The 27,736-nt window shown below is 50.1% G+C and overlaps 1 protein-coding gene across 3 annotated transcripts; it reads right to left on the bottom strand.

The window, feature by feature from the left end:
* Positions 1–506: 506 nt before the first annotated feature.
* Positions 507–27,215, bottom strand: Ctbp1 (C-terminal binding protein 1). Of its 3 annotated transcripts, XM_021162515.3 has the most exons (10): positions 26,980–27,215; positions 21,955–22,147; positions 19,395–19,549; positions 13,679–13,823; positions 11,808–12,014; positions 3,651–3,865; positions 3,163–3,293; positions 2,379–2,506; positions 1,890–2,007; positions 507–1,470 (listed from the first exon to the last, which is right to left on the bottom strand). In XM_021162515.3, exons 2-10 carry the CDS (start codon positions 21,959–21,961, stop codon positions 1,284–1,286), a joined length of 1,293 nt encoding a protein of 430 aa, XP_021018174.1. In that variant the 5' UTR covers positions 21,962–22,147; positions 26,980–27,215; the 3' UTR covers positions 507–1,283. The 3 variants fall into 3 exon arrangements, with proteins under 3 accessions (XP_021018174.1, XP_021018173.1, XP_021018172.1); XM_021162514.3 differs by lacking the exon at positions 21,955–22,147 and having other exon boundaries at positions 507–1,467; positions 26,980–27,207; XM_021162513.3 differs by lacking the exon at positions 21,955–22,147 and having other exon boundaries at positions 26,980–27,202.
* Positions 27,216–27,736: the final 521 nt, after the last annotated feature.

The following is a 27,736-nucleotide window of genomic DNA, read 5'->3' on the forward strand; positions in this document are numbered from 1 at the left end:
TTTGCTTTGGTTGATTTGCAGGCTGGACATTGATGCCAGGCTCAGATCCTTTTGGGAATTACTGTCAAATCAGTTCAGTGGATCACAGCCTACATCTAAAGACTGTGCAGTGGAGGAAACGGGAAACAGAATCACACACAGCCTGGCACTTTGCATGCAAGCTAAAACTTCTGTTTAGTAGTAATTTTCTGTTGAATTTCCTTCAGTGGGTTTTTCCAAAATGCCAGTCCAAGAGCTGCTGGCCTAGGGGTGGTTGTTTGGACAAAAGGGGTGGTCCCACACACAGCCCTCCCTCCCTGTATGTAAGGATGGCCTCCCCAACCCAGGGCCCTCTATCCCCTTAAGATGTAGTGGGGACTACAGTCCTACCTGCTGCTGCCCTCTTCTGGGTCTCCCCAGGACTGCCTGCTCCACAGAAGATGAGTGGAGCAGGTCTTGAGAGCTAGGACCAGAAGGGACCCAGCAGTGCTCCCATTTGATGAAGCCATTAAAACTGGTGCCAGGCGTGCCGGCTCTTTCTGGGATTTTTATTTCTTTAAAATAATTCATACAAATGGTTACAGTCACAAACATGATTTTAACCAAAATATTGCTAGCCTACCACATGAGCAGGACGGCACCACGCAGGCAAGGGTCTGCCAACCCCTGCCTCCCCCAGGACAGAACCCGGTGGTCCTGAGCACCCTGGGCATTGCAGACGCCTCGGAGCCACTCGTGATGCCGCCTTCACTTGGAACAAGGGGTTCATGCCAAAATTAGGAAAAACAGCCTTTGTTGTTTTTCTAAATTATTCTAAAAATAAGACAAGCAGGTAGAAAAACAATGCACTGTGTGGCATAAAAAGAAAAACAGGAAGGATTCATTGTCCTGAGAAGTGTGCCGACGGCCACATTCCGGGGCACGTTCCAACGTAGAAAAGGAAAAATAATCTCAAACTGACTTGCTGAATGCTCCCTCAGGTTTTCTTTTTGTTGACAGCTAAGCAAACAAATCCTTTGTAATGTTCTAAAAACTGTACACAGACAAGAACATTCGTGATAGAATTAGCTACTAACTTCTTTTGCTTAAACGAGGAACGCAAAGGACACAGGACAGTGAGCCAGCCCACAGGACGGGACAACTACAATCAACTTGGGGACGTGCTTCCTCTCGCCCCGCCTAGTGCACGCCCGGGCCAGTCTCTGGAGTGCTAGGGCCCACACTGGATGCCACCTCTGCACACTTGGGTCCAAGAGCGTGCAGCACCCTCCACCAGGTGCCAAGGCTGGACAGCTCCTCACAGGCTACAACTGGTCACTTGTATGGTCTCTATCCGCCTCAGGCTTGACAGTCTGGCCAGGAGAGGGAGCATGGGGTGGGTGGGCCACAGGGGGCAGGCCATGAGACAGGGACATGGCACTGGGAACAATCCCTTCCACAGCAGCTGGGATGCCAGTGGGGGCCACACTCACCACGCCTGGAGGGTACCTGCTGAGAGAGGAGGGCAGACGTGTGAGCTCTACAGAGACCCACCTGCTGCACACAGCCCTTTCTGTATGGTTATCAATGACCCCTGAGGTCCAGAAAAATTGGAGGCAGTAAGCACTTGGTCAGTGCTGGGCAGCATCACAGCCTGGCTTCTCACATGAGGTCTTCCCAAAGCCCCATTCCCTGACTCCTTACTACTCTCTGGCCCAACAACAGTTCTGCCCAGCATTCCTGTCTAGGAGGCCAAACCTCTTGCCCCAAGAAAGTAGACTGTCCCATCCAGCTCAATCCTCTAACATACACAGGAGCCTTACATAAGGGTATAGCCCCAGTCATATGACCCACTACTGCATAACCTACTAGCCAAGGTCCAGGTTTAAGCCTCATTGTCTTGCAGACTGTCCCCTCCCCTGCCTGCTCACCTGTAGGCAGCCCCATTGAGCTCAGGGTGCACCACAGCAGGGTCCATGCTGGCCCAGTGGGTGGCGGCTGTCAGGTGGTCCTTGTTGACACAGTTTTTCAAGCTATCTGGGATCCGGCCTAGGATGTTGGAAGGTACACCAGAGAGAGACAGCAATGTGGGTTAAAACTGCTGCCTCTGTGGGGGCCAAGAGGCAGACCCAGAGCCACCTTCTTGCCACAGCCCTGGCTTACTCCCCATGAACATCACAGGACCATCCACCTGAAAAGTCAGCTCCCAACCTGGAGACCTTAGCCCCATACATGTGCTCTCAGCTCACAAGCAGCTGATAGCATCCAGCACGGCAGGTCTTCATGTACGAAAATGATGTGTTACTCAACGTCACCCCAAGGGACTCCCCTCCCCCCCGCCCCATAAAAGAACAACCAAGTGTCACCTCCCCTTAACAGGCATAAAACAAACTTGCCAGCCTGATAGCATGGCTACCCACCTGTGATGGCTCGCCGGATTTCCCGGGCTGCCTCCTCTCTCATCTCAATGGACGCCTGCTCACTGTACCATGCAGCATGGGGGGTGCAGATGAGGTTGGGTGCATCCTTTAAGGGTCCCTGGCTAAAGCTGAGGATAGCACATACCCAGTCAGAGTGATCTGAGCACCCAAGTCTGGGAGGTGCAGAAGGCAACCAGCCCTGGGATGGGAGGGCCCCTGGCCTTTCCCAAGGCATCTGAAAAAGTAGAACTGCAGGACTAGCAAACCTACCCCAAGGTCTTAACAGTAAGGGGTAGAGGGGCTTCTGAGCCTTAGAGGAAGAGCCCTGCTGTGGTGCTGGCACAGCCCTGCCCAGCAGAACAAACCCTTGGAATGAGGGCTCTCAGACAGACTCCACTGTGTTCTTCAGTGGCTAATCACTCAACTGGTCTGCTATCCCTTGATAGGCTTTGTCAGCTGCTGGAGCCCCAAGAAGGAAGTCAGCCCAGACTGGACTAGAGGCTGCATGCGAAGCCAAGCTAGTGTATGCCTTGGCCCCGCTGAGCATGGGGACCATGGGACCATCATGGGCATCAAGAGACAAACTGAAAATAAGCCAAGTCTAAGCCCAGCCCATTACTATGGCCAAGGCTAGACAGATTCTTGAGAATCTTGTCCCCTCCTGAGAGCAGACAGCAAACCCTCCCCTAACCCAGCCAGCAAGAGGGCAGTGCTCAAATACATGGTCTCCCAAGTCATAGTCATCAGATTGGTGGGCATAGTCCATCTTAGGGCACAGGGGCACCTGAAGGGCTCTGATTCATGCACGTCCAGCGCTGCGCCACGGATCCGCCCTTCCTTCAGGGCCTGGGCCAGTGCCTTCTCATCCACCAGGCCACCACGGGCCGTGTTCACCAGAAAGGCTCCTTGTCTCATCTGAGAAGACAGGATGGCCATGTGAGTGATTGACACTGGGGCTTTTCACTGTAATGACACATCCACAAGCAAATTTCATTTCCCACCCACCAGGGGATGGCCTGATACAGACGAGTTCTGGGAGAGACCCTGGGCCAGGTGGGCAGTAGCATCAGCAAGTACACCCTGCTGTATCAACAGAATGAGACAGGCCCAGGAATTTAACTACTGCTGCTGTCTAGGCCAGAGGCCCACTGTCTCCTGGGGGGAAGGGACAAGGGTAAACTCTGAGGGAAGAGTAGAGGGCTACACTGTGAAGAAGGGACAGCACTGCCCTGTGGGAGAGGGGAGGAGTGTGGTGGGGCAGCTGCAGCGTACCTGCTTGACAGTAAAGTCATTGATGAGGTGGTGGTTGTGCTCATTGAGGCCGCAATGCAGGGTAACGCAGTCACTGTGGAAGAGCAGGTCCTGCAGTGTGCTCACGCGCTGCAGCCCCAGGGCCCGCTCGATTCCATCAGATAGGTATGGATCATAGAAGAGGACGTTGAAGCCAAAAGCCTTTGCCCGAAGTGCCACCGCCTGGCCCACACGACCTGGCAGAGTCAAGAGGAAGTGAGACATGCATCCTCAGAGCTTGCTGCTGGCCTCATAGCCATAATTCAAGGGACCTCTCAGATAACTCTGCCTGCCTACCAAAGTTTTCCTAGATCTCTGGGATCTCAGTCACAAACACTCTGCAGGACATCTGCTCCCTGGGGCTGAGGCACCACAATCAAGGGGTAGGAGGAACGATGCTAGCTGTCACCCTCCAGCAGCCTGCCATTGATCAGTTATACTCACTAATAGATAAAGTCAATACACAATCAGCTTGGCCCCCTCCCCTGACCACTTATCAATGGGTCTACTTATCAGATACCCTTGGTATCTCAATTCTGGCCACAAACAGCACATGTTGGAGCCACACTGAACATTAGAATCCAGCAGCAGGGGTTTGAAGAGTTGGCTCAGAGGATAGGAGTGCTTGCTGCTCCTGTAGAGGAACCAAGTTCGATCCCCAACATTCATGTCAAGCAGCTTAGAACCACATTTAACTCTAACTTCAGAGGACTCTGACACTTCCGGCATTTGTGAGCACCTGCACTCATATGAACATACCTCCTCCTACACACACACACACAGTAAGAAATAAATCTTGAAAGAAAAAAAGAATCTAGCAGCAGAGAGGGTACACTGTATGCAATGTATCTGTCACCTTCCTGGCCCAACTGCACAAATCCACATCCTGTGTCACCTGAGGCAAGCCTGGCTCTGTCAACAACATGCTGGATACAGATGGAGCAGACAGCTGGTAAGAGAATGCTGGGGACATAAGCCTCTCCTGCAGCATCCATCAAGTTAATACCCACCAGGAAAAGAGCAAAGAGAAGAGTCAGGCATGTTGGCAGGACACAGGCAGCTTTAAAGAGGGTAGCCAGGACAGCCTCCCCAGGAAACTCAAGTTTGCAGGAGACACAAAGGTGATGGGAGCAAGTGTGAAGACGCCACTAGAGCATCAGGACCAAGAGGGAGGGCAGGGCCCACCAAGGCCTTAAGTCCCTCCCAATGACTCTACAGGATAATGGCACAGAAGACAGGAAAGGTGCGTCAGGAGGGCCATGAAGGAATGCTGAGGCCAGGGACACAGCAGTCACAGGCCAGGAGGGAGGCCTCTGCAGAATCCAAGTAGACTGACAGAGGGTCACAGAGAAGCTTTTAATACAGGACAGCTGCTGCTGAGAATGTGAGTAGTAGAGACCTGGAGAAAACCTCCCCAATGTGAAAGCTGGGGGCTGCCCTGAAAATGGGCAGAGGGCACTCAAAGAGAGCTGTTTCCTGAGGTACCCAAAGCTGTCAGACAGCACCACCCCAGCACAGAACAACAATTTTAGGGATAAATGTCACTTACTTTGGCCTCTACTATTTCTTTCTAGATGAGACTAAGTATACCACAAACACTCTACCAGATAAGAGTAAGAACAAGCATACCCACAGACAGCCCAGCCAACTGGATCAGCTGGGAGGACTTCTGCTGGGAACACGTGGCAGCATAATAGGCACATGTGAAAAACTGGAGAGGACGGTCAACTGTAGCAGAGAAATGGTCCCTACAAAAGACCCAGTCACCTGTTCTAGAGCTGGAAAAGCTATGAAGAATTCTGCAATGAAGAATCTATTAGAAGATCTAATACCAAAGACAGAACAGCAGCCAATAGAAATGACTCAAACTAAAGCAGAGAGAAAAATGCAGTTTTTAAAGCACTGACCATCATAGCAAATGTCAAAGAGGCAAGAACAAAGCAAGTGTGGCCCAGCAGGGTGTTGAGAAATGCCTGGAGAACCTGCAAACCAGGATCTAGGGAAACTGAAGGATAGCTCAATATGCAAAGGCCAACTGTGTTTCTAAACACTACAGGAAATTAAAAACGCAACTTGTTAACAGCAGTTACCCCTAACACCAGGTTGGAGGGGTGGTACTTAGGTCCTATCACCAGCACTGGGGAAAGCACAGTAACAGGTTTTACAAACGCTGTAGAAACATTGTGTAGTGATCACTACAGAACTCTACTAAGAGAAATCAAAACATGAAATAATAGGATTATGTAATGTCTTGAGGACATGGTAAATTTTAGAGACCAGACTCCCACACCACCACAAGGACTAAACAAATCACAAACTGGTGAGCTGATTCTAAAGTCAAACTATCAGAAATGAATGACATGGCCAGGTGTGGTGGTGCACACCTTTAATGACTTTAACTTCAGCACTTGGGAGGCAAAGGCAAGCACCTTCGTGAGTTCAAAGAAGAGTCTTGAACAACCCTCACACTGAAAGAAAGAGAAAGAAATGGATGCTATGGATGATGGTTTGAATAAAGGTGAACGCCATAAGACTATAGGGAGGGGCATTACTAGTGGCCTTGTTGGAGGAAGTGTGACTCAGCCTCTTCCTGCTGCCTTCTGATCAAGATGTGGAGCTCTCAGCATCTTCTCCAGCACCATGTCTGCCTGCAGAAACCCTCCAACTATAGGGCAGCCCCGATTAAATGCTTTCCTTTAGAAGAGTTGCCATGGTCATGATGTCTCTTCACAGCAACAGAACCCTAAGACGGATGTTGGAAATAGGGACTGTGATATTGCTGTGATAGGCTGGTCCATGATTTTGTTTGAAGGAATGTGGACTTTGGATTAGAAAAACAGTGGAATGCTTTAAGCATTGCTTAATGGGTCATACTAGTGAGAACATGGAAGGAAGTGGTACTGGGGGGTAATTTGAACTGTAGGGCCCTGGCCTAAGAGGTTTCAAAGGATAAGAATTTTAGTATGTGGCCTAGATATTGTTCTTGTGATATTTTGACAAAGAATAAGGCTACTTTTGCCCTTGTCCAAAAAGTCTGCCTGAAGCTAAATTCAGTATTTATGGATTAATTAGGTTGGCAGAGGAAATCTCAAAACCGCCTAGTATTGACTCTACCTGGGGTTCTTAGTGCTCCTATGGAAATCTGCAATGAAGAGACGCAAGCTGAGCAAGGAAAAATACAAAATGTACAACTTGAGGAGGAAAGGAACACCAGACTATATCTTGTGAAGTGGAAATTTCAGGTTTCTTTGGGGACTCAGTCATGTCATATGATGTTTTTCTGAAATTGTCTTATGAGAAAATGCTTGACTGAGAATAGACACATGGTGCTTTTCTGGAAGCAGCTTGAAAAAAGGGCATGTGATGTTTTGCTGGAGCAGACACTTAAGAGGAACCATGATATTTGGAAAGGGTATAAGGATGATTCAGCAGACAGTGGACAAGCAGTATGGTATTGGTTCACTTTACCGGTCTTCGTTGGGCTTTGCTGATGCTGCTCTTTACTGACGATGCTGTGGCATTGGTTTGCCTTGCCCTCTTTGCTGATCATCATTTGTTGTGACTTCATAGAGAAAAATGTACCAGAGACCTTCTGGTGATGTTCTGGCAGCTTCTTGCTGCTTCCATGGACTCAAGCCAATTGGCAGTCACGTAGTTTCTTCTGGATTGAACTGCTGATTCGTGAATGGTGTTTGCAAGTGGATCAAGCTACCACTGCTGATTCTCGTGAACTGAACTGCTGATATCCTGACACCGAAGATTGGAATCACCCCAAAGAACTATGTCTAAACAGGTCCACATCCTCCTTTGCTCTATGAACCTTTCCTTTCCACTCCCTCTGGTGGGTGGTGGGCTAGAAGGGAGGTTAAAGCAGTTAAGAACCCTAATTAGAGTAGGTTTTGAAAAATCTAAGCCTACAATCCTGTGTTCAAGAAGATACACAGATTAAAGAAAAGCCTGATATTAAATGGAATAGAGGGAGTAGTGACCTCAGGGCAAGACTCCACCCAGCCAAGTTTCCAATTTGTGGAAATGAATTAATGAAAAGTTCATGTCTAAGCATGATGGTGCATACCTTTAATCCCAGCACTGAGGAGACTGAAGCAAGCAGACTTCAGAGTTCAAGACAGCCTGGTCTACAAAGCAAGTTCCAAGACAGCCAAGATTAAGTAGTGAAGGAAATCGTCAAAACCAGAAAGCTAATAAAAATGTAATTAAATGAAGGGGCCATGCTTCAACCCCAGTAAGCAGCGGAACTTGGCAGCTTTCAGACACATGGTTCTGAGTTTAAGAGTCAAAGATAGAAAAAAGGGGTTATGGACTCTCCCTCCACGACTAAGAAAGCTACTTAGGCCAGGAATATCCCTGCATGGAGGCCTAGAGAGGGCTACGGAAAAAGAAGCATCATTGTTATAGATCAAAGAGAACTGGAAAGAGGAAACACAAGTTTGTTTGAGAATGCACTATGGGTGCTAATCTGAGTGATCTCAATTTGGTTATTATGGTGGGGGGGGGAGGGGAACAAGAGAAGGAGAGAGATTGAGATTGATTGACTTCTGGACTGACAGATACTACTGTACACTGGGAGTTGGGGTCCAAAAGAGCTAGCAAAATCCAAAAGCATTTCAATGTCTCTAAAGAAAGCGATGCCTGTTGTGGTGGTCTGAATGAGAGTGGCTCCCACAGGCTCATATATTTGAATGCTTGGTCACCAGTTCATGTAACTATTTGGGAAGGATTAGGAGGTGTGTCATTGGGGGTGGGCGTTAAGGTTTCAAAAGCCCACACCACTCCCAGCTTGCTATCATATTAACATTTATTCATTCTGTCTCTGTCTCTGTCTCTCTGTCTGTCCCTCCCTCCCTCCTTCCCCCCTTGTGATTGTGAATCAGATGTAAGCTCTCAGCTACTTCTCTAGCACTATGCCTGCCTGCTGCCATGTTCCTCACCATGATGGTTATGGACTCTACCCTTCTGGACCCATAAGCCCTCAAATTAAATACATTGTTAAGTTGCCTTGGTCATGGTGAAAATAGAAAAGCAATAAAAAATAAGTAAAGCTATCTGCCAATATGTTTTCAGAAAGCCCTTACACAAAGAAGGTCCGAAGTCCAGGACCAAAACACCCAAGATCCAGCATCTCCTTACTCCATGTGCCCTGCAACACAAACACCAACACACTGCTCTAAAGAAACAATATACTAAGAAAAATTAGGAGGCTGCAGAATGTGCTAAACTTGTGACCAAAAGAATGAAGGAAGCCAAAGAAAACACCAGGACAGATCGCCAAGAGATGTAGGTTGTCCTCACTAAGAGCTTCTACTTATAAATCTGAGTGAATGCAGATAAAAATATGTCTTTAAGAGTAACAAATAAATCAGACTTTAAATATCCAAAAAAAGAAAAGACTGGAACAAAACATTGGGTGTTGTAGTACACTCCTTTAATGCCAGAGCTATTCATTATCAAGTTGTTAGTCCCATGGGACGACATAACGAGACCCTGTCCTAAAAATAAAAGATCCTGCATTCACCTTGGCCAGTTTACTGGGGAGGCAGAATTATCTAGCAAATTGCGGAAACCTCTGAGCCCTGTGAATTTATTGTTATTTGACAAATTCAGACATTGTGGAAAGACACAACCATGTCTGTCTATATTTCCTGTCAAAATCCACTCACAACACTGGGCAAGGTACGTGGGTTCAGATGGTCTGAGCCCTGTAAAGTCACATGAAGATGCTCAGAGAAAGCACTGTTTTCAGAGCACTGGAGCAGGCAGACTACTTAGGACACAACAGGTAGCAACTTACAAGGAAGAGCTGGACTTCTTCAGAACCAGAATCTGCTCTCATCAGATATTAAGCGGGTGCCATGTTGTCAATATACTTGTCTGATGAGGCCCTGAGGCAAAACACAGATGGAATCTTGCAGATCCACACCGAGAACCGAACAGAGCCTGACAAGCACCATACCTCACAACAAAAGTATAAGGCTCTCAAATGGTCAGGCAAGAAAGGCACTCAGACTCTTTAGCTACTAAACCACAGCAGTGACAGCACTGATACTGACATTAGTAAGGATCCGCAAAGTCCAAACCCTAGGGTGGCTACCCAACTAACAAGTGCCAGAGCCACACACCTGCTTGAAGAATGCCATGGTGGCCTCCTGCCTGCTCGTCAAGTCACTACACTTCTGTTTAAATCAACGAAAAACAGTGTCCCATGCACAAAAAGACATGTCCAAAGTTGTTCACAGCAGCTTCATCTGTCCAGTGGCTAAACAGATCAACAGCATCCTGTTCAACAGCAAGAGCTTCTGAGTGAGACAACACCCAGAACACAGACTCAGGAAGCCTGTCCATCTCAGTGGGGCTGATGAACCTAGCAAACTGTACCAGATGGAGTGCAGAGACTGCAGTCAGGGAGGCTTGCTGGAAAAGGTACAGGGCTGTCCCAGGCAGAATACAATGTATACTCCCTGAGAGAAACCCAGTACATTTCAGTTATAACAAGAGCATTTTGCAAAAACCTGATAGAGAACAAGGAAAGGGAAGGCAGAAGACTGGGTGTGAAGCCAACAGACATGGGAAAGTAGCTGGCACATCACTTACAGAAGTGAACTTACAGCCCACACTGCCTATGTGCCCTCTCTTATGAATGAGAACTAATCACCAAATTCTACACTGAAGGCAGCCTCAACAGGCTATAGAAAGGAAGAGCAGGAGACAGCAGGGATGCCTGGGGGCATGTGGTCCTCTCCCTTCTAGATGGAGGCCACAGTGTATGGAAGCCAGCCTCAGAATTGTTCTGTAGTTGGTAGACAGCAATTACAAATGACTAGAGGGTCCCCAAGACAGAGGGTGCAGCAACTCCCTCTGGAGTCCTTGCTGTGCCCTGAGGAGGCACAATTCACCATCCTCACTTGTATACTGTACACTCACACACAAGTATGTCCACATGTCCTGAGACCTGGGAAGCTCTGGCTACAGTAGACAGCTTGACACAGCGGAGAAGACAGCAGTGTAGGCCAAAAGGTAGTTAGTGGCAGCCACGTGGCACAGTGGACAAAGTATCATTACAAGGCAGAGTACCAAAAGGACACACAGCTCAGCCCACAAACACTAGTGATGGAAGCAGAGGCTAAGCCACTAATAGAGTAAGACCAAGCAGACTGAAGGGCAAGACCTGAAGGTGGGGCTGTCTTGGCCACCAAAACCTGCCCAGTGACTCCCTGACCCCTCATTCCCCATGCTTGTCTTTCTTCATCCTTCAATAAATCTCAGGACTACTTCCCTGAGGTAGGATGTCCTATCTTGTCACACACACTGGACAGGGGACAACTACTACCCTGAGGTAGGATGTCCTATCTTGTCACACACACTGGACAGGGACACCAAACAGCCCTTCATGAGAGTCTACTGGGACAACTATATGCCAGGTCTGTCACTTCCGGTAACTCAGGTGACCACACACATCTCCCATCTACTGACGCTGGCAGCAGTGCTGAGGCAGGAGTACAGTGCAGCCCAGGTTAGCCAAGGGGAGGCTACCTGGTGACAAGGGAGCCCTCAACGCTGAAACTCCGGCACAACTTACTGTGCAGTTTCTCTGGAACACATAACAAATGGGTACCAACAAAAAGCAAACAGCTGTGAGAACAAGCAAGGGAGGGTGGGGACTAAGTATCACCTCAGCAGTACAGAAACAGGCCCTGAGCCCATACCCACTCAAGTCTTCCAGAGCTGTGAGTACACTAGTACCAGGCCCACAGTCTCATGTCATCTACAGTCAGAGGTCCTTTAGCCAGAGCACACATTCAAGGTGGTGCTTCAGCAGTAACATGTCAGTTACACGAGTGTGTATGTAACTGTGTACATATCTAAGTGTGTCCATGTGTATACCTGTCTGTTTCATTCACGTATAGTATACACATGTGCCCACACATGCATGACCTCCATGGATGGCACCTGTGAAAGACTTAGCCTGGTGTCTCTAGCCCCGCCCATAGACTTCCTCTCCTATGTCCTATCCTGAGCTGAGGATAGCAACACAACCAGCAACTCTTGGGCCTCCGCTTTATGAAGTGCAAGGGTAGCAGATGGGTAAAGGCTATTTGTGCTGAGTCACAGTGGCCAACGCACCTAGTCCAATGATGCCCAAGGTCTCTCCACGGATCCTGGCAGCTCCTGAAGCCACCTCTCGGATCTGCTCTACACTCTGGACTCGAGTGCCTTCCCGAAGGGCCTGGTGTAGCCAGGTGGTTCGTCGGTACAGGTTCAGGATGTGGCACAGGGTGGAGTCTGCCGTTTCTTCCACAGATGCTGCCGGCACATTGCACACTGCGATGCCTACGAAACACACGGAGACACATGTACCAGGCCCACAGCCTCCTGTCATCCGCAATCAGAGATGCTGCAGCCAGAGCACAACCTCAGGCTTGTGCTTCAGCAGTAACATGTCAGAAGACACAGCCCACAGCCACCAAGGAGACTACCTGTCTCTATCATGGGGCATACTTAACCTGTACTCACAGCCTTGTACAACACTGCTGTGGCAACCAACAAGCAAACAGACAGAGCTAACTGCTCTTACCATCCCCAGCCTGAAGACTCTGGATGTGCAGGTGCTGAAAAGAAGCCAACCCGTCAGTACTCAATTCTTCCCATGTGGATCACTGGCCACTCAACATTCCTAAGCAGCCATGGCCACACTGGCAAAGGGCCAGAGCCAAGGCACATCTTGGGGCTGGCTGGCCTCCACTTGTGGACACTACATAAATCACAACTTCCAGATCCCCAGGGCTTCCCAGGCCAGACATGCCCTGACTTCAGAACTCACCAACCCTCACTGTCCTGGGAACAAGTCAGATAGGGCTTCTCTTCCCTAACCACAGTGCCCCAATTTTCCCAAAGGCCTATGCTCAGGTACTGTAAGCTGACACAGTCTATCCTCCCTTGGGCTGCCCGTAGCCCTTATCCTCAGAGGGTCCCACCATCCCAACCACGAGCCCATCCTCCACAGTGGCCTTGGCCCCAACTCTACTTCCTACCTTGGCTAGATGCTTCCCACTGAGGTGCTAGGACAGGACTGTTTTTTTAAGAAACTATCTTAAGAATTAAAGGTAACTGACACAAGGAGGAACCAAGAAAGGACCCACACATCATCTAGAAAGAACTCACTTGAAATAAGCAAGGGTATAGGGAATAGTAGCAAGTAGCCCTGAGGCTCAGAAACAAAACTGACCCCTGAGAAGGCATATGGCAAGCAAGGTACACCCTGTTCCCCATATCTGGGCTGCAGGGGACCGAACTTGGCCCAGCCTTACGCTATCCCAAGCTGAAGAGTGGAGCCTGTGAATTCAGGTACTATAGAGACAAATGGTGGGGCCTCGTCCAAGGAAAAGCAGGCCAGCCTCCAAGGTTGTGGCCCCTGTGGCTTGCCAGGCCAGCATGAACCAACAGAACAAGACTGACTTTCCCACCACAATATAAAGTTCTCAGTTGCCATGTGGTTCCCCTAGACAGGTCAAATCTAGCCTCCCTCTATAGCCTTAAGGAGCAGAAGGGCAGAATGATGTCAATAACAGACACTGTAGAGTGCAGCCTTGCTTTGTCAGTTGGTCCCTAGCACAGAAACAGGCTAAAATAGCTAAGTATGGCCATACTGTTTCAATGAAAATGCATACACTGATGCAGAGTCATGCTCGTGTGCACAATTTGAGCACACATGACTTCATATGTATACAAGTATGGTGCATAGTCCCTGTTCTGGGAAGAGGACAATGACCTCTCTGACTGGTCCCTTGTCTCAACCTAAATCCTAGGTCTGGTAGGTTGGTGACAACACAGTGAGTAAAGTTATACCCACATCCTGTGCAGCCCACCATAACCTGTCCTGCCCATAGCCCCAAATCAAGAAGCAGTCCCAGCAGGCGTCTCCTGATTGTCCACCAGAGCCTGAAGGTTCAGTGAGACACCTTGGTAAGTGGAAACAGGGGCTTCAGAGCTCCTACCTAGATCCCCAGCTGACTTGATGTCGATATTGTCAAACCCGCTGCCAATTCGGACGATGATTCTAAGAGCTTTAAACTTCTCCAGATCTTCTCTGGTCAGTGTGATGGTATGGTACATCAGGGCGCCCACAGCCTCATTCAGTACCTGCATTGAGAGAAAACAGGCTGCTCACTAAGCTGTGCAGGACCCACCAAAGATACCCAAAGGCTGAGCAGCCAGTCAAACCAGAGGGGCATGGGAGGCAGAAGGAGCACAAGAAAATACACTGGGAACACAGTGCAGGGAAAGCTGTGTTCTCACAGTAACAGTTCTCTCAGAAGAGCAGCATGCTACCATTAGAGACTCAGCAGAGAGGCTATGGATGGTGTCCAAAGGCAAAGAGTAGCAGCACCATGTGCTAACAACCAGACTCCACGCCCAAAACAATGGGGCCCAGTCCACACCAGTCTCCTTGAAGTGTGAAGAGCATCCACATTAACAAACATATCCACATTAGATTGGGAGTGGCAGGGCTAGCCTCTAAGAGGGCACCATATTCTGTAATAAGCCAACTGTGGCGCCTGTCGTCCCTTGTACTGGTACTTCCAGCTGGTATAGTTAGCTGTGGAGTTAAGGCAATGCAGTGAGAATTTTGGTTTCTTTAAAAACCCAGTTATGTGGATTTGGTTTTAATCCCGGGTGTGGAATATGAAGTTGCTTCAGTCTGTCCGCAGCTATTAACTATGCTCCAGGAGAGGTGTGATTTTGCCAGCTGCAGATAGTTAAATTCTGGGGATGTTGAAGAAGGAATAAATGCCAGAGCCCCAAGAGAGGCCAGAGGTACTCCAAAGAAGGTGGCTGCTGCTCCTGCAGTTTGACGAGGAGTTGGAGATATCCTGTTAACAAAGATTGGACTGGCACCAAGAAACAAAACATCCCTAATCAGCAAGAAGTATTCTAAAGAGGTCTACACCCCCTTACCTCTCTAATCTTCTTTCTCTCCTACCTAGTAGATATAAGAACATAAAACAGCTGGAAAAAAAAATAGTCCCAACAAGGCATCCTTCTGGGGCCATGGGTACTCCGTGGGGAAAGGCTGACACAGCCTCCCTTTCTACAGCTACACCTCAATAGGCAGGTGCATGGCCCAGAATGCAGACAGCTGTCACTGAGGCAGAACAGCCTTCACCTGTCATGAAGAACCCTAAGGGCAGAGACAGCCTTTCCACTCATTCTGGGTCTAGGGAACATTAGACTACTGCACATGGAAGCAGCAGCTAGGAGCTGAGGGAAGATCCTAAGAGGCTGAAACGGGGCCTCTGGGATGCAAGGGTGAGTGGCCCCTAGAGCATAAGCTCAGGGCCAGAACTGATGGTTGCCCCTGGCTTCAAGAAGGGAATTGGGGCCACATATGCTACTTAGACCTGTGTAGAAAAGTGGTGCCCATACGACAGTACAGTGTCATGAAGAGCCCATGGGAGAAAGTGAAAGGGGAACGGCAGCTGAAGTCTCCCGGAATAAGGGGAGACTTAGGGAAGTCCTTGACTGCTTTGTGCTCTATGGACTTCAGATGGGCAGTCACGAGCACAGGGAGAAGGAAGGACCTGGGACAGCTCTGTAGAACAGGTGAGGCTGGGGAATCAGTCCCACATAATGATTTTTTGCTGAGGCCCATGGCAGTTAGAGCAGTGCAGACCAAAATGGAAAGATCTCAGGGTAGTATTAGGTTTCAGACAGATTTAACACCTGATATGAGCCAGGTGTCCAGTCTGGACAAACAAATGCTCATGGGTCCCTTACTATGTTTGCGAAGGGATTGACTGTGGACAGGACAGATCCATACCTAAATAAAGGCCTATGTCGGGTATGTGTGTCACCATGCACGTGGACAGCCAGCTTGCTTTTATCCTCAGCACTTAACCATGAGAATAATGTCTTTCAAAAGGATGTTTTCAACGTACTGCAGAATGTAGCAACAGGGAAGGCGGAGATCAAAGCATCTGAGCTTTCTACTGCACTCTGACTGCTGCCAGTGCTAACTCGCCCATGATAAAAGCCAGTGTATTCACTTCCTTGAGTTATTTCTTAGAAATGGAGGGTCCTCTGTGGGTCTAGGCTGCCAACTGCCATGCTGATACCAACACTGGGTTTTCTGCAACTAAAACACAGCCTACTGTTCATCCACTACCGGTGCTTGAATTTGCTTCCTGGGTGAAACCTGCCTATGTCTCTCTGTGAGTATTTGTTATGTGTCTTTTTTTTCTTTGTACCTAGTATGAGGTCATCAGTGCTCAGATGCAGGACAAAAGCATACTAGGGGTGGATTTGCTAGACAGTGGGCAGAGATCTACAGCCCAGGTCACCACCACCACCCACCCTGTAACCTCTTGTATGGGTGCTTCTGGGTCTGTCCTCTTAGGATAGGCCTCCAAGAAACCATGCTTTGCAAGCCACTCACATATCCCCACCCACCCACCAGCTGTGTAACCAGGTTAGATTTGACCCTAGTGTACCTGGTGTCCTCAATACCAGAATGCAAGGACATGGGTCCCAGACGTCTGTAGTAGGTAGAACATAAGAGGAATGACTAATGCAGGTCAGCTACCTTTGGCTGTAAATGGGTTCTGAGTGCACCCAGCGGCAACAGGTTCTGAATGGAGCTCATGCCCCAAACCACAGTAAGATTTCATGGTCAGGGCAATCTCCTGCTGTGAGAAAACTGAAGCTCCAAACCATACTGGATGGTTTTATCACCTGAACAGCAACAGTTACCATATGAAACTGCAGCTCTTCCCACCTCACCATCACGTCAGATATTTTCCTGATGACATAGTCAACTATAGGGAGAGCAAACACTGGCTGAAGCCTCTGCATACTATCCAATTTCACAGACATCTGGGGCCCTTGCACTGTTCTGCTCCCCAGAAGGAAGTGGCATCCAGGTTTCCTACTGGTCACCTGCTGGGAAATTGTGAGTTTTCATGGGGCCAGAGTGGGACTTGATGAATGGTTTTATATAAACAGTGCTTCTCTGGCCAGCTTTCTGCAAGGACTTCCTTTTCCTGATGACTGGAAGGGTCTGAAGATCTATACATGGCCCTTGGGCCAAGGCACAAGGGGTCCAGTTGACCTCACGGGATTTTATTGCTGCTTACTTTCCTGTGTGTCACTTAGAATGCCTAGATTTCTTTCTGAAGTTGCCTAAGTCTCCTGATTGTCCAGCTGTTGCCATGCAACCAGAATACCATCCCAGCCCTGGAACCAAGTTCACCAGCACTTTGCCCAAATCCCTGAAAGCCACACACATCCCTCAATCCCCTGTTTTGTCCCATCAAAGCATAAACAATGGGTCTCCTGACCCATGGCAATGGACACCTGCACACAGTGAAACCCTCTCCTTTCAACCTTTGTCCTGATTCCTGATGTGTCTACAGCTTGAGCCCAAGGTCAGGACCTTTGCAGTCTGCTGGTCACATGAAACACTTCTACCCACTCATTTCTTGAACATTTTAGGTGCAAGAGACTTCCTCTGGCCTGGGGTGTTCTCTAACCATGGGTCATGGAGCGTCATCTTCCCATCCCCATAGGATGCCTTTGGAGACTTCGTGCTTCCCTAAGTCCTCACTTAGCACAACCTGGGAGCAGTGTCCCTGGATTCCTCCTGGGCCCCATGCAGCCCTGGGCTGGAGATCATTTGGCTGAGAAGTTGCACAGCACCCAGCCCAGGGGATGTTCTGAGATTCCTGCCACAGGTGACTTTCCCACATCCATAGACCTCCAGGGTCCATGCCAGAAGAGACAAAGTCTCTGCAAAGTTTTCTTTATTACGTTCTTCACTGACAGTGTAAGATGTTCATCTGCATTGTAGACAGCCATTGTAACACTCAGCCGGTTGCGAGGACTTTCTGCTCTAAAAAGGTGGAAATTACCATATAACAAGGATATATAACAGTTATTTCCTTTCCACACCTAGAGATAGGTATCCCACCTGCCCTATTGCATGTTCATAAGTATTTGGGTACCAGACTCCTGTCTTCTGGCTGTGCCATTCCCTGTATATGGCTTTCTTGTAATATAAGGTTTCTAACCAGGCTTCAGTCATCCCACCCAATTTCTAGCCAGAGGGAAGAGGGAAGGTGATTTCTGTCAGTGAGTGCTGTGTACCTGTGGGTCATGCTTTGCCTGGCCCAGGATCTGTGGCAGGATCCAATTTGCCCAGCATATCACCAAAGGGCACTGAGTGGTTGTCCAATTTGGGCTACTGTGAGTCAAGCTGCCATCCCTTCAGGTATGATTGTGAGAATGCAGGTCATGTCTGCTAGGACAAAGGACCCAAGTATAGCAGCTGGCATGCTGTAAGGATGTAGAACAGTATAGAGTACCCCTGATTACTGTCCATGCTATGCAGCAGGCTCAAGGTCCTTACTTAACACCACTTCCTATTGTCTGGGGAACTCTTCTACCACTGTGTTCTGTTTTTGCACCTAGCCCTCCTCTCTGAGTTCCATGAGCCTGCCTACTCCTTGTTGCTCCTCTCCTCCCATTCCCCACTCTTCTCCACAGGGCCTAAGAATCAAGACTCTGATCTCTTCCTGTTTGCTTACTACTATGCCCTCAGTGGGAATTTTCACTTTCAGTTTTCATGTCTTGAAGCCCTGTGTTTTCAACTTTGCTCCTTCACACCTACCACATGACCTTCAACATGACAATCTCCGTTTCTTTCTTGGCTGATGGCAGCCCATCCCACAGCCAGCCCAAGTCTCCAATGAGTCAGAAGCTCTATTCTACTCACAGAGCCTTACCTCCTTGTAACTGATTAAACAGAAGTGACAAGTACCCAAGGACTGCAGACACACACTGGGCTCAGGCTGGAATGATTGTCCCAGATGACTCTGTAGCCACTGGGGAGCAGGGCTGTAGGTTCACTACATGCTAAATCCCATGCCTGGCAGACTTAGAAGACTGAGTAGTAGGCCATGTGAAGGTAAGTTCAGATATGGGTTTCACTGCCCTCTGGGTCTGAGGCAACATCTGCAATGGGCCAAAAGACCCACCCTTTGAGGCCACAGTGCCACCAAGAACAAAGCTCACCATTCTTCCCAGTGAAGCAAATCTCTAGGCTAACCATCCAGACCATCCATAAGAGCAGGTGCCAGGTGCCTTGAGGTTTCAATCCCCGACTGGCTCTACCCTGTCAACTCCTGATGCTCTTTAGATTTGTTTTAAAGAATGTTTTCAAGCTGTCTTCAGTGAAAAGTCTGAATTAACTTTGATACAAGCAGAAATCATATGAACACACTCCAGGTAACAGAGGAACCCAATATATTTGAGGAAACATGAATCACAGAAACTGCTCAGAGCTGCTAACCACCAACCACAAGCTCTAGGCAGGCATTGTGGGTGAGGATAGCATGCCCTTTTTTCTATATGCCAGGGAGCATCCAGCATAATCACTGCCAGGTGCCCACGGTTGTATTTCCAATGAACTGGCTGTGATGCAAGTCAAGAAAATACAGAGTAAGCCCATCTCTACACATCCTGTCCAGGCCAGGCAGAGTGACAGGCCACACAAGACCAGGTGGTATTTAGACCCACTGTGGCCAGAGGCTAAGGAACATGACTACTGTTGTGTGCTGACTCAGACGACAGCGTGAGGCTGCATGGCCCATGCTCTGGAGTTCCCTACTCCCCCATAAAGCTTGGCCAACTATTAATAGGGACATATAGGGACACTACCTTCTCATGGATCTCCTGTGTGGACTGTGCATCACAGAAGGCTACTGTGGCCACATCCTTCAGGATAGGCATCTCCACTGTGCAGTCCCGGCCATCCAGCAGCGCCACCAGGGGCCGGGGGTGCATGGGCCCGTTCATGATGGGAGGTCGGACGCCTGCAAGAGAGGAGCAGACCACTTAATGTCCTCAGCAGCGCCAGTCTGTGACCAGAGGACTGTACTACCCACTCGAGTTGGAGAGGTCAGCCCTGAGAATTTGCTGCACTCAGCATCTGGTTACATGAGGCTTTGTAAAAAGCAAATTAAAACTGTAAAGAAGAAAATAGAGTTTGCTATAGCTTACTGATGACTGAGTAGACTCAGACCATCAATCCCTCAAGAGCATAGGAGCTGAAATCCTTGTAGACCCTAGGGAGGTTGTGGTAGACAGGGGAGGTAGGAAGCACCTCAGCCTGGCTCTCTACAGCCATAAGCTATCTTATCAACACAGGTATGTGCAGATCACAAAATGATGGGAATCAGGGAAGTACCTGCTTGCTCTTTGATGCCTAAAACCACCATGTGTCTGCCCAGAACCCCACAGTGACCACAGAGTGATGTTTAGCACATGACCTTAACTGTTATCATTCCTAGTGGTAGATTTCAAAGCCCAAAAACCAGTGTGACAGTAAAGAAAAAAAAAGGGGGGGGGGGTGAGGGTAGGGGTAATGACACTCTAAGAACCCACCTCCCAGATCAAGGTGAGAAAGAACCTTGGGCCTGGAGTGCCTCTCAGGAGAAAAGCACTTGCCTAGTGGATGTGAGGCCCTGGGTCTGATTCTTAGCTCCACCAAAGCCTTTGTGGATAAAAAATCAGTTTGTTCCCAACATGACACACTAAACTAGACCCCACTTGGGGCCAAATACAGGAACAAGGATTTCCCAGGTACTGTCTGGCCACCTTCAGCTGGGCAGCAGATACCTTAAAAAGGCTAAAGGTAGGTTCATGGTAGCACATAGCATGAGGCAGGGCTTTGCCCAGCCCTTCCAAAAGCTAACCAAAAGAATGGACCAAGGCACAGTGGGGAGTGGAGGACAAGAAACAAGTCACCACACAGTCTTGCACTGAGTAGGCCAGCGGTAGCCCTGCAATAGCTGCTAGCTAGCAGCAGCCTGTGCAGTCCACACTCACCTTTCTTGCATGCAGGTACAGAGGCTACCCCAAATTTCCGGTGCCAAGAAGTACCTCAGAGAATCCATGTCACAGAAAGACAATGCTCTAGGGACTGCCACACCCATTTTACAGCAAGGCTCTAACGCTCCCAGGCCTGAAAGTGGGTACCTGGGCTGTGACACAGGTCTCACTGACCATGCAGAGGATAATGGAGCTACCTTCTAGACAACACTAAGCCCAAGATCTCCAGCTGTGGGACAGAGGTGTTGCTGCACAGAGCCCTTCCCCAGAGTCAACGTGCCTGAGAAGACACAGCTATACCCATCCATGCCTTCATAAACAGTAAAAATAAAGGTGCTGAGATTAGATGGACCCAACCTTCAAGATGGGTTGTGCAAGGTCACAGGCTCAGCATTTGCATCCTCCCTTCCTTGATCTCTACGGACCACATCCCTAGCTATCCCTATCACCAGGCAACAGAGGTGGACAAATAGCAACAATCCAATTATTCTCCAACTTGGACTTGCAAAGTGACTTTTCTCACATAAAAGTGTTACTTCTTGTAGCAGGTAATGGACTTACTGCTATTTTAAAAGTGTTGGTAAACATCTACTTTTCTCATTCCCTGGCTTGAACACCATATTGTAAGAATCACCAGTGAGCAATGCCCATGACAACAAATCCTCTAAGGCTATAAAGCAAGCCCTCAAAGGACAGTCTGAGCTTATTCCCTAGGAAGTGGCCTATACCTCATCAAGGACCTGCCCAGCCTGGTAGTCTGATAGAAACTCCATTCTCTTACCCTATAGACAACTCCTCATGAAGGACCAACGGATACAGATGTGGCTAGGCTGGGTCTAAGCCTATATCTTCATCTAAAAATGGGTATGATGCCCAAAGATTCATGTGGAAGGACAAAAGACCAAGCCCTCTAAAACACAGTGGGCTTATAATGCCTCTTCATTCACAGAGCTGCTGCAGTGCTAGGGTCCCAAACAAACCCAACTAGGAGGCAGACAAGTCTAGTAATTAGACCGTGCTATACAGGAACACTAACCCAGGACTGGGCTTTACTGAAGACATAAAAGACAAAAAAGCCTTACTGAGCTGTGCTCAGGATCTCTGGTCTCAACTGGGGCTTGCACAGCCTCAAAACTGACCCTCAAGCTCCTTCAGGTAAGACCTGCCCTCAGCCCCCACCTCCATACCTTCAGGACACTTTTCTTACAGAAACCAACCCCTAGCACAGTAGCTGGATGACTGCTGACCAAGGCAGCCTGCAAATACTAAGCACATTCCTCAGGCATCCCACAGTCATCAGCCACAGGTCAGTCTGCCTAACATTGCAGCCCAAGTCCCTCCTGTAGTTCCTTTGCAGAGATGGCTTCACTTGGCAACCCCTACCAACCTGACATTGCTTAATTGGGGCGGGGTTTCCACGACCATGAATTCGCCTGTCCAAAGCTTTTTGTCTTCAGAATCCCCAGGCCGAACCGCGTTCTGTCACGGAGCCTCATCCCACGTCTTATTGTCTCCAACCAAAGCTCTCAGGCTTCTGCTCCACAGCAGCCACTGAAGCCTGCGTCGGGTTCAAAGTCTTACTAAAAATCAAACACAAGAGACAAGTTAAAACGCCATCAAAGGCCAGCTAAAACTCAGACTCCAGGACGCTTCATGAGAGCGAAACTTTTTGCTATATCCTTAGCCCTGTCCAGTTGCAGCAGCAGGAAGACCAACCTGGACAGCAAGGCACTCACTCGCTCAGAGTTTGTGATTCTAGGCTAGGGCAAGCCCCCGAGTCATCTATGTGAACTGAGGAACAGCTCTGTGGTTGGCTACCCCTCCAGACTTCTTCAAGTGTTCTCAAACACTTGTGTTCTCAAACTGAGAGGTCAAGGCAACTGACACTGAATACAGAAACATGCAATTACAGAATGGGGCCTACCAGCTGGTCCTGGGAGTTTCTTCTCCTTTATACTTACATTTCCTGACATCTAAGTCTGTCCCAACCATGTTCCAGCATGGATCTTTTAATGAGACTTTCAGGAAAGCTTGCTAGATGCTGGCTTTCCAACATTCTACCCTACTTCCTTCCCAGTCCCTTCAAAGCATCCCAACATAGCTAACAGTCACCTAGTTCTCCTGAAAGTGCTGCCTAGTTATGTTCAAAGTGTGGGCCTTGACACCCACACACACGTTGGTAGGGCCTGTAGCCCAGAAACCTAGGATATTAGAGGTAAGCACAAAGGCCCAATCCCCAAAGTGTGTCACTGAGCACCCAAAGCCCTGGTCTCTGTTCCTAACATTTGGACCCACACAAGGGCCAACCCCTCAGTTTAGCTGGACATTGGGATACTAGGATGCTAAGATGGAGCCTGGCCTGCCACCCTTCAGCATCACCAAGAGACAAGACCACTTGTCAGTCAATGCTCTGGAAACTCATCCAGAAAGGCCACACATGGCCACAAACCAAGTTAGGTTGTGGCCTCAGAACCCAGCACCCAATGTATTTGGGGAATCTCTCTTTCCAGAATACTCACAAACTTTTTCACAAGCTGTCTCTGTGAATTCCCAGCACACAGACCCAGTGCTAGCTTCCAAGATATGGCCAGCCTTGAGGAACACTACAGACAATGGACAGCCAGTCAGTAAAGCAGCAACAACGCCCTAGAGTCACAGCCTGCCCGTGCCAGGCACCTGCCACAGGCCCAACCCTCCTCTTAGTAGGTGCCATGCCGAACCTTCCCAGCAGAGGGCACTAAAGAGCCACTGCAGAAGAACAGACCTAAAGTCAGGATGCTGGAAGCTCTAACAAGACTTGTGGCAAGGAATATTTGTTCCTTGCATGGGGCACTGTCATCTGCAATATCAAAAACAACATCTATCTGGGCTGTGAGGGCTCTGGTAACCTGTCTCAAGCAACCAACCAACCAACCAACCAACCAAAAACTTCCTTCTGGGAATGGCCAGCACTTCTCAACCAAGATCGATACCTCCTTCAGCCACTCCCATCCTCCTTAAAGGCCCTCTGGGAAAGAATTCCTCAGCAATTGGGGGAGGGAGGTGTCTCTCCTACCTCTAAGCACTGATCCCTCTGGATTACAAGGCCAGCTCTAATCCCAAGTAGCCCTCTCTAATTACAAAAACTGTCCTGTAGGCTGGTCCCTGCCCACATCTGGAGGTCAGAGGACAAAACCTGGCCACTCAGATCAGGTGGAGGCCAAATCTGTAAGTGCCTGCTACCTGGTAAGAATGGAGCTGAAAAGTGAGGACAACAGGAGGCAAAGTGCTGCTACATGAACCTCCAGGGCAGGCACTGCCCAAGGAATGGGTAAAGCAGAGCAGGACAGTGAGGTGGCACTGAGGGAAGGTGTCTGTGAAAAACCAGAGTGTTCCACAGTCAGCTGTGACTTATACCACAGGTCAGGGAAGACACAGAATAAAAAACACAATAAAGGGCATGGATTTGCCACATTTCCAATCATGCTGGCTATTTTGTGTCTATGTGTAGCAGTTTGCCTGTGTGTGTTACAACAAATACTGCCAGTCTTGACACCCTAGAACACCTGCCTGTTTTCCTGTGGGAAAACTATTCTCACTGGAAGAACACAAGACTTTCCAGCTTATTGGGGGCTACTACCCTTCCTGCCTTTCTTAACAGGACAACCTTCCAATGCTGTAGAGAGTCCTGTCCTTGTAAAGGACACAGAGGTCATGGGATTTACAGAAAGCTTCACTGCAGAATTATCTCCAGACAAAGCAGCCCTATGTATTTCTACTGGAGACAGTAGCAGGAAGAGCACCACAGCCACTCAAAACAAGGGATAGCAATGTGGCAGAGGGGTGCAGATCTTTCTGGGTCCCCACTCCCATGCCCCCCAGTGAGGTACAAACCCTTGCACCCCTGGTCCATACATCATCATCCCAACCCTACTGAATTTTTCTTTGACCCACCCAGCCAATGTAGCCCTGTCCCAGAATCTTCAAGCTCCGACTCTGTCTTTATAACATAGTTCTGATGCTGACTGAGGACATACAAAGACCTGGGACTTCACAGAAGCTAAGTCAGGGAAATCTGACAAGAGGCCACACAAAAAGTTTCAACTTTATAGAAAATGAGCCTGTCTTCTAAAGCTTACATCCCGGGGCTTGAAGGCAGGCCCAGTACCAAGCAAGCCAAATCCTTTCCTGACACTAGAAGAATGAAAGCTAGTGTAAAGGTGCTGCCATGCAGTACAGACCTCAGGACATGTCTGCTTTCCACACCATGCCGGGAGGCCACACAGCTAGTAGTTCACATGGACAGGGGGTCGTCAGCAGTACCCAGATCTGAGGATCAATGTTCACTCAAGTTTCTTGCCAGGTTACCCTATGGGCACTCACCAATGAAGTACAAAAGGCAGGTAGGAAATAGTGAGCTGCTGGAAGGCCAGGAGTCTGATCCCACCTAGAGCCCTGAAGGGGACACCAGACCTCTCTGAGCATGAGACTCATCTGGAAAAAGGTGAAGCACAAGCTGAAACCTGCTACAGGCCCACGGGTGACAGAAGATAGAACAGAGGCCAGAGCAGGAACAGTGTATCACTGAGGTCCCACCAGGAATCCACAGGCCCGTGCCCACACTATGTACAACTAACATGGCACAGTGCCCTCAGACATCTGTGGAAGCCAGGCTGACACACACAGCAGGGCCATGCAGAGAAAGAGCAGCCTCAAACCACAGCTGCCACCCTAAATAGTAACAAGACAAGCAAACTCATAGAGTTCCGGAGAACAGTATTACCCCACACTACACCACAACGCTGTCCCTGAACTTGGCACATCCCACAGCTGTCACCCCATGCTGCAGATGAAACAGAGAGAACACACATCTGAGCCCAGCCCATATTCACATCCTGCTATCATTCTTCCAGAGATCATGCTCCCCCGGGACTCAAAGATCTTAGTCCAACCCTATAATGGAGCCCCGATGTCCTGCATGCCAGCCACACTGGGGTAAGCATCCTGTGCATTCCTGTTTATATTGGACACGTGACAAAGCAGAACACAGTAAGGGGACATACTACCTGGGGAATAAAACCGCTAGGTATCATCTTGCTGACACCCTGGCTCACAGGGTTCACTTTCCTAAATACTGGACAGCTAAACTCCTTCCCTTTTCCTTCCTACAAGGCAAATTTGTCCTAATCAATCGAAAACTTATCACAACAAGGGACATAGCCCTGGGCCAGGAAAGGTTTGACAGGCAAAGCTGTCCTAATGATTTCTGGAAGGCAATGGGCTGGGCCTGCCCTCCCGACCCCATGGGAAATTCTGGACTACAACCCTGCTGGTTTGGGTGCAGAGCCTCTTCCCACAAACGTGTGTGTATACACATGAGCCTCCAGGGAGTTCAGCTCAGAAGAGGTGCAGTGTTGGGGAGGAGTACCCACCAACAGTCAAGGATGGAGGCAGGCCTGGAGGGCCTTACCCCGCCACACCCTTAAACAAACTGACAGGATCTGCAAAATGGCCTTGTGTGATAAGAGGTGTAGTGGGCCATCACAGGGCGCCTCCCTTTTTCCCTCCTGCCTACAGTTATTTCCTGCTGGCAGCTCACGCTGCGAGGATTCCTCCCCTGCCAGCTTTCAGGCTATAAGGAAGAAGGCAGTGCCCTTGTGAGAGCAGAGCTGGGGGTCAAGCCGTGTCGTCATTAAAGTGGAAGCGCCAGAGAGGGACACTACAGGGCACTTGGACGGTGGGCAAAAGGCTCCTCCCTGCTCCGAAACCTCTCGGCTGCCCCGCCCGAAGGTGGGGTCGTCTTCGCTGCGCGTGCGCCAGGCTGCGCGGCCAGGGAAGGCAGCCAAGGAAGGACTGCCCTCCACAGGCAGGACCCCTGTGGCTTAAGGACTTTCATAAATGAATAAAAAAAAACTTAAGTGAACCAAATCCAGGGGCCAAGCTGAGCATCACTTGTCGTCCAGAGGGGTGATAGGCATGTAGGCCACCCATGTTCCCTCAGTGCCACCTCTAGAGACTATTCGCTCCCGGATCTGCCGACCCGAGGCCCATGCGGAATCCGCAGGCTCGTCACTCCGGGAACACCTAGGTCCCGGCTGGGTGTCCACGAGAAGGATCCTCGCGGGACCCCGGGCCAGGAAGACAGGCCCCGCTCGGTCACAGCCTGGGTCGCACCACCACAGACCCCTTTGTCACCTGCGCGGGTCGCGAGCGGGCATTGGAAAATAGGGACGCGCACGCGCGTGCAGCAGTTCGCGCATGCGCACCACCCGTTAGCCTCCTGGGTTTCTCCCTCCCGCGGCGCGCGCGCAGCGAGCGCGCACGCGCACTCGCACACAAAGCCAGCGCCGCGCGCGCCCGGCCGCCCCGCCCCCGCCCCTCCACCCACCCCACCCCCCCGCCCGCAGCCGGAAATGCGCGCGCGCGGCCTTACCCAGCGGCAGGCCCTTGTTGAGCAAGTGGGAGCTGCCCATTGAAAGGTGCGGGTGGCCGCGGGCCCCGATGAGTCCGGCGCTCTCCGCCGCCGCGAGCCCTGCGCCTGGGGCGGCTTCGGCGCAGTCTGCTACTCCGCCCGGCCGCCTGCGCCCGGCCACCGCCGTGCCGAGCCGCCACCGCGCCGCCAGCCGCGCTCCGACCGACGAGCGGGCGGGGACACGCGGCGCGCGCGCGCGGGCGTGGCCTCGGTTGGTCTGCTGTTTGCAGGCAAGGCGGCGCGCTGGACGTACGCGGGCGGCTCAGGGGCCCAGCTGCCCGCCGGCCCGGCGCTCGGCCCCCACCCCCAGCGCCCCTCCCAGGCTGGATTCCCTTCCTGGACACGCCCCCAGCTGTACCCGCCCCCCGGCCTCCCCTCCCTTGCGCGTACCCCGGACTGCGCCCCTGCCACTCCTTGGCGCGGTGACCTGGGCCGGAGCCTGAATGGTGAAGCAGCCCATCCGCGTGGGGCGCTACCAGTCTAGTCGCCGGGGCCTCAAGAGGACAGCGAGAGGGGTTCACTCGGCCCCTTGTGCACTAGAGCTGGGACCGCGGACCCAGGAGCTGGACAGCGCCCCAGCCAGGGAAAGTGATCTGTGCACAGGGACAGATGCCGCTGGCCACCCCAGAGTAAGAGACTGACTGTTGGTGGGACTGTCAGACAGGCGTAGCGAGGGATACAGCTTAGCTGTTAAAATAATAATAATAACAACATCACG

The sequence above is a fragment of the Mus caroli genome, unplaced genomic scaffold (genome assembly GCF_978045245.1).
Source record: "Mus caroli unplaced genomic scaffold, Mus_caroli_1 scaffold_4, whole genome shotgun sequence".
NCBI classification, from domain to species: domain Eukaryota; kingdom Metazoa; phylum Chordata; class Mammalia; order Rodentia; family Muridae; genus Mus; species Mus caroli.

Excerpts from the sequence above, each read along its gene's own strand:
- Ctbp1 (XM_021162513.3), bottom strand. The coding sequence starts at position 27,019 with ATGGGCAGCTCCCACTTGCTCAACAAGGGCCTGCCGCTGG. Across the intron at positions 12,015-13,678 it reads CAAGTCAGCTGGGGATCTAG|GCATCGCAGTGTGCAATGTG; the intron begins GTAGGAGCTCTG and ends TGTGTTTCGTAG. Across the intron at positions 2,507-3,162 it reads CATGAATCAGAGCCCTTCAG|CTTTAGCCAGGGACCCTTAA; the intron begins GTGCCCCTGTGC and ends TGCTATCCTCAG.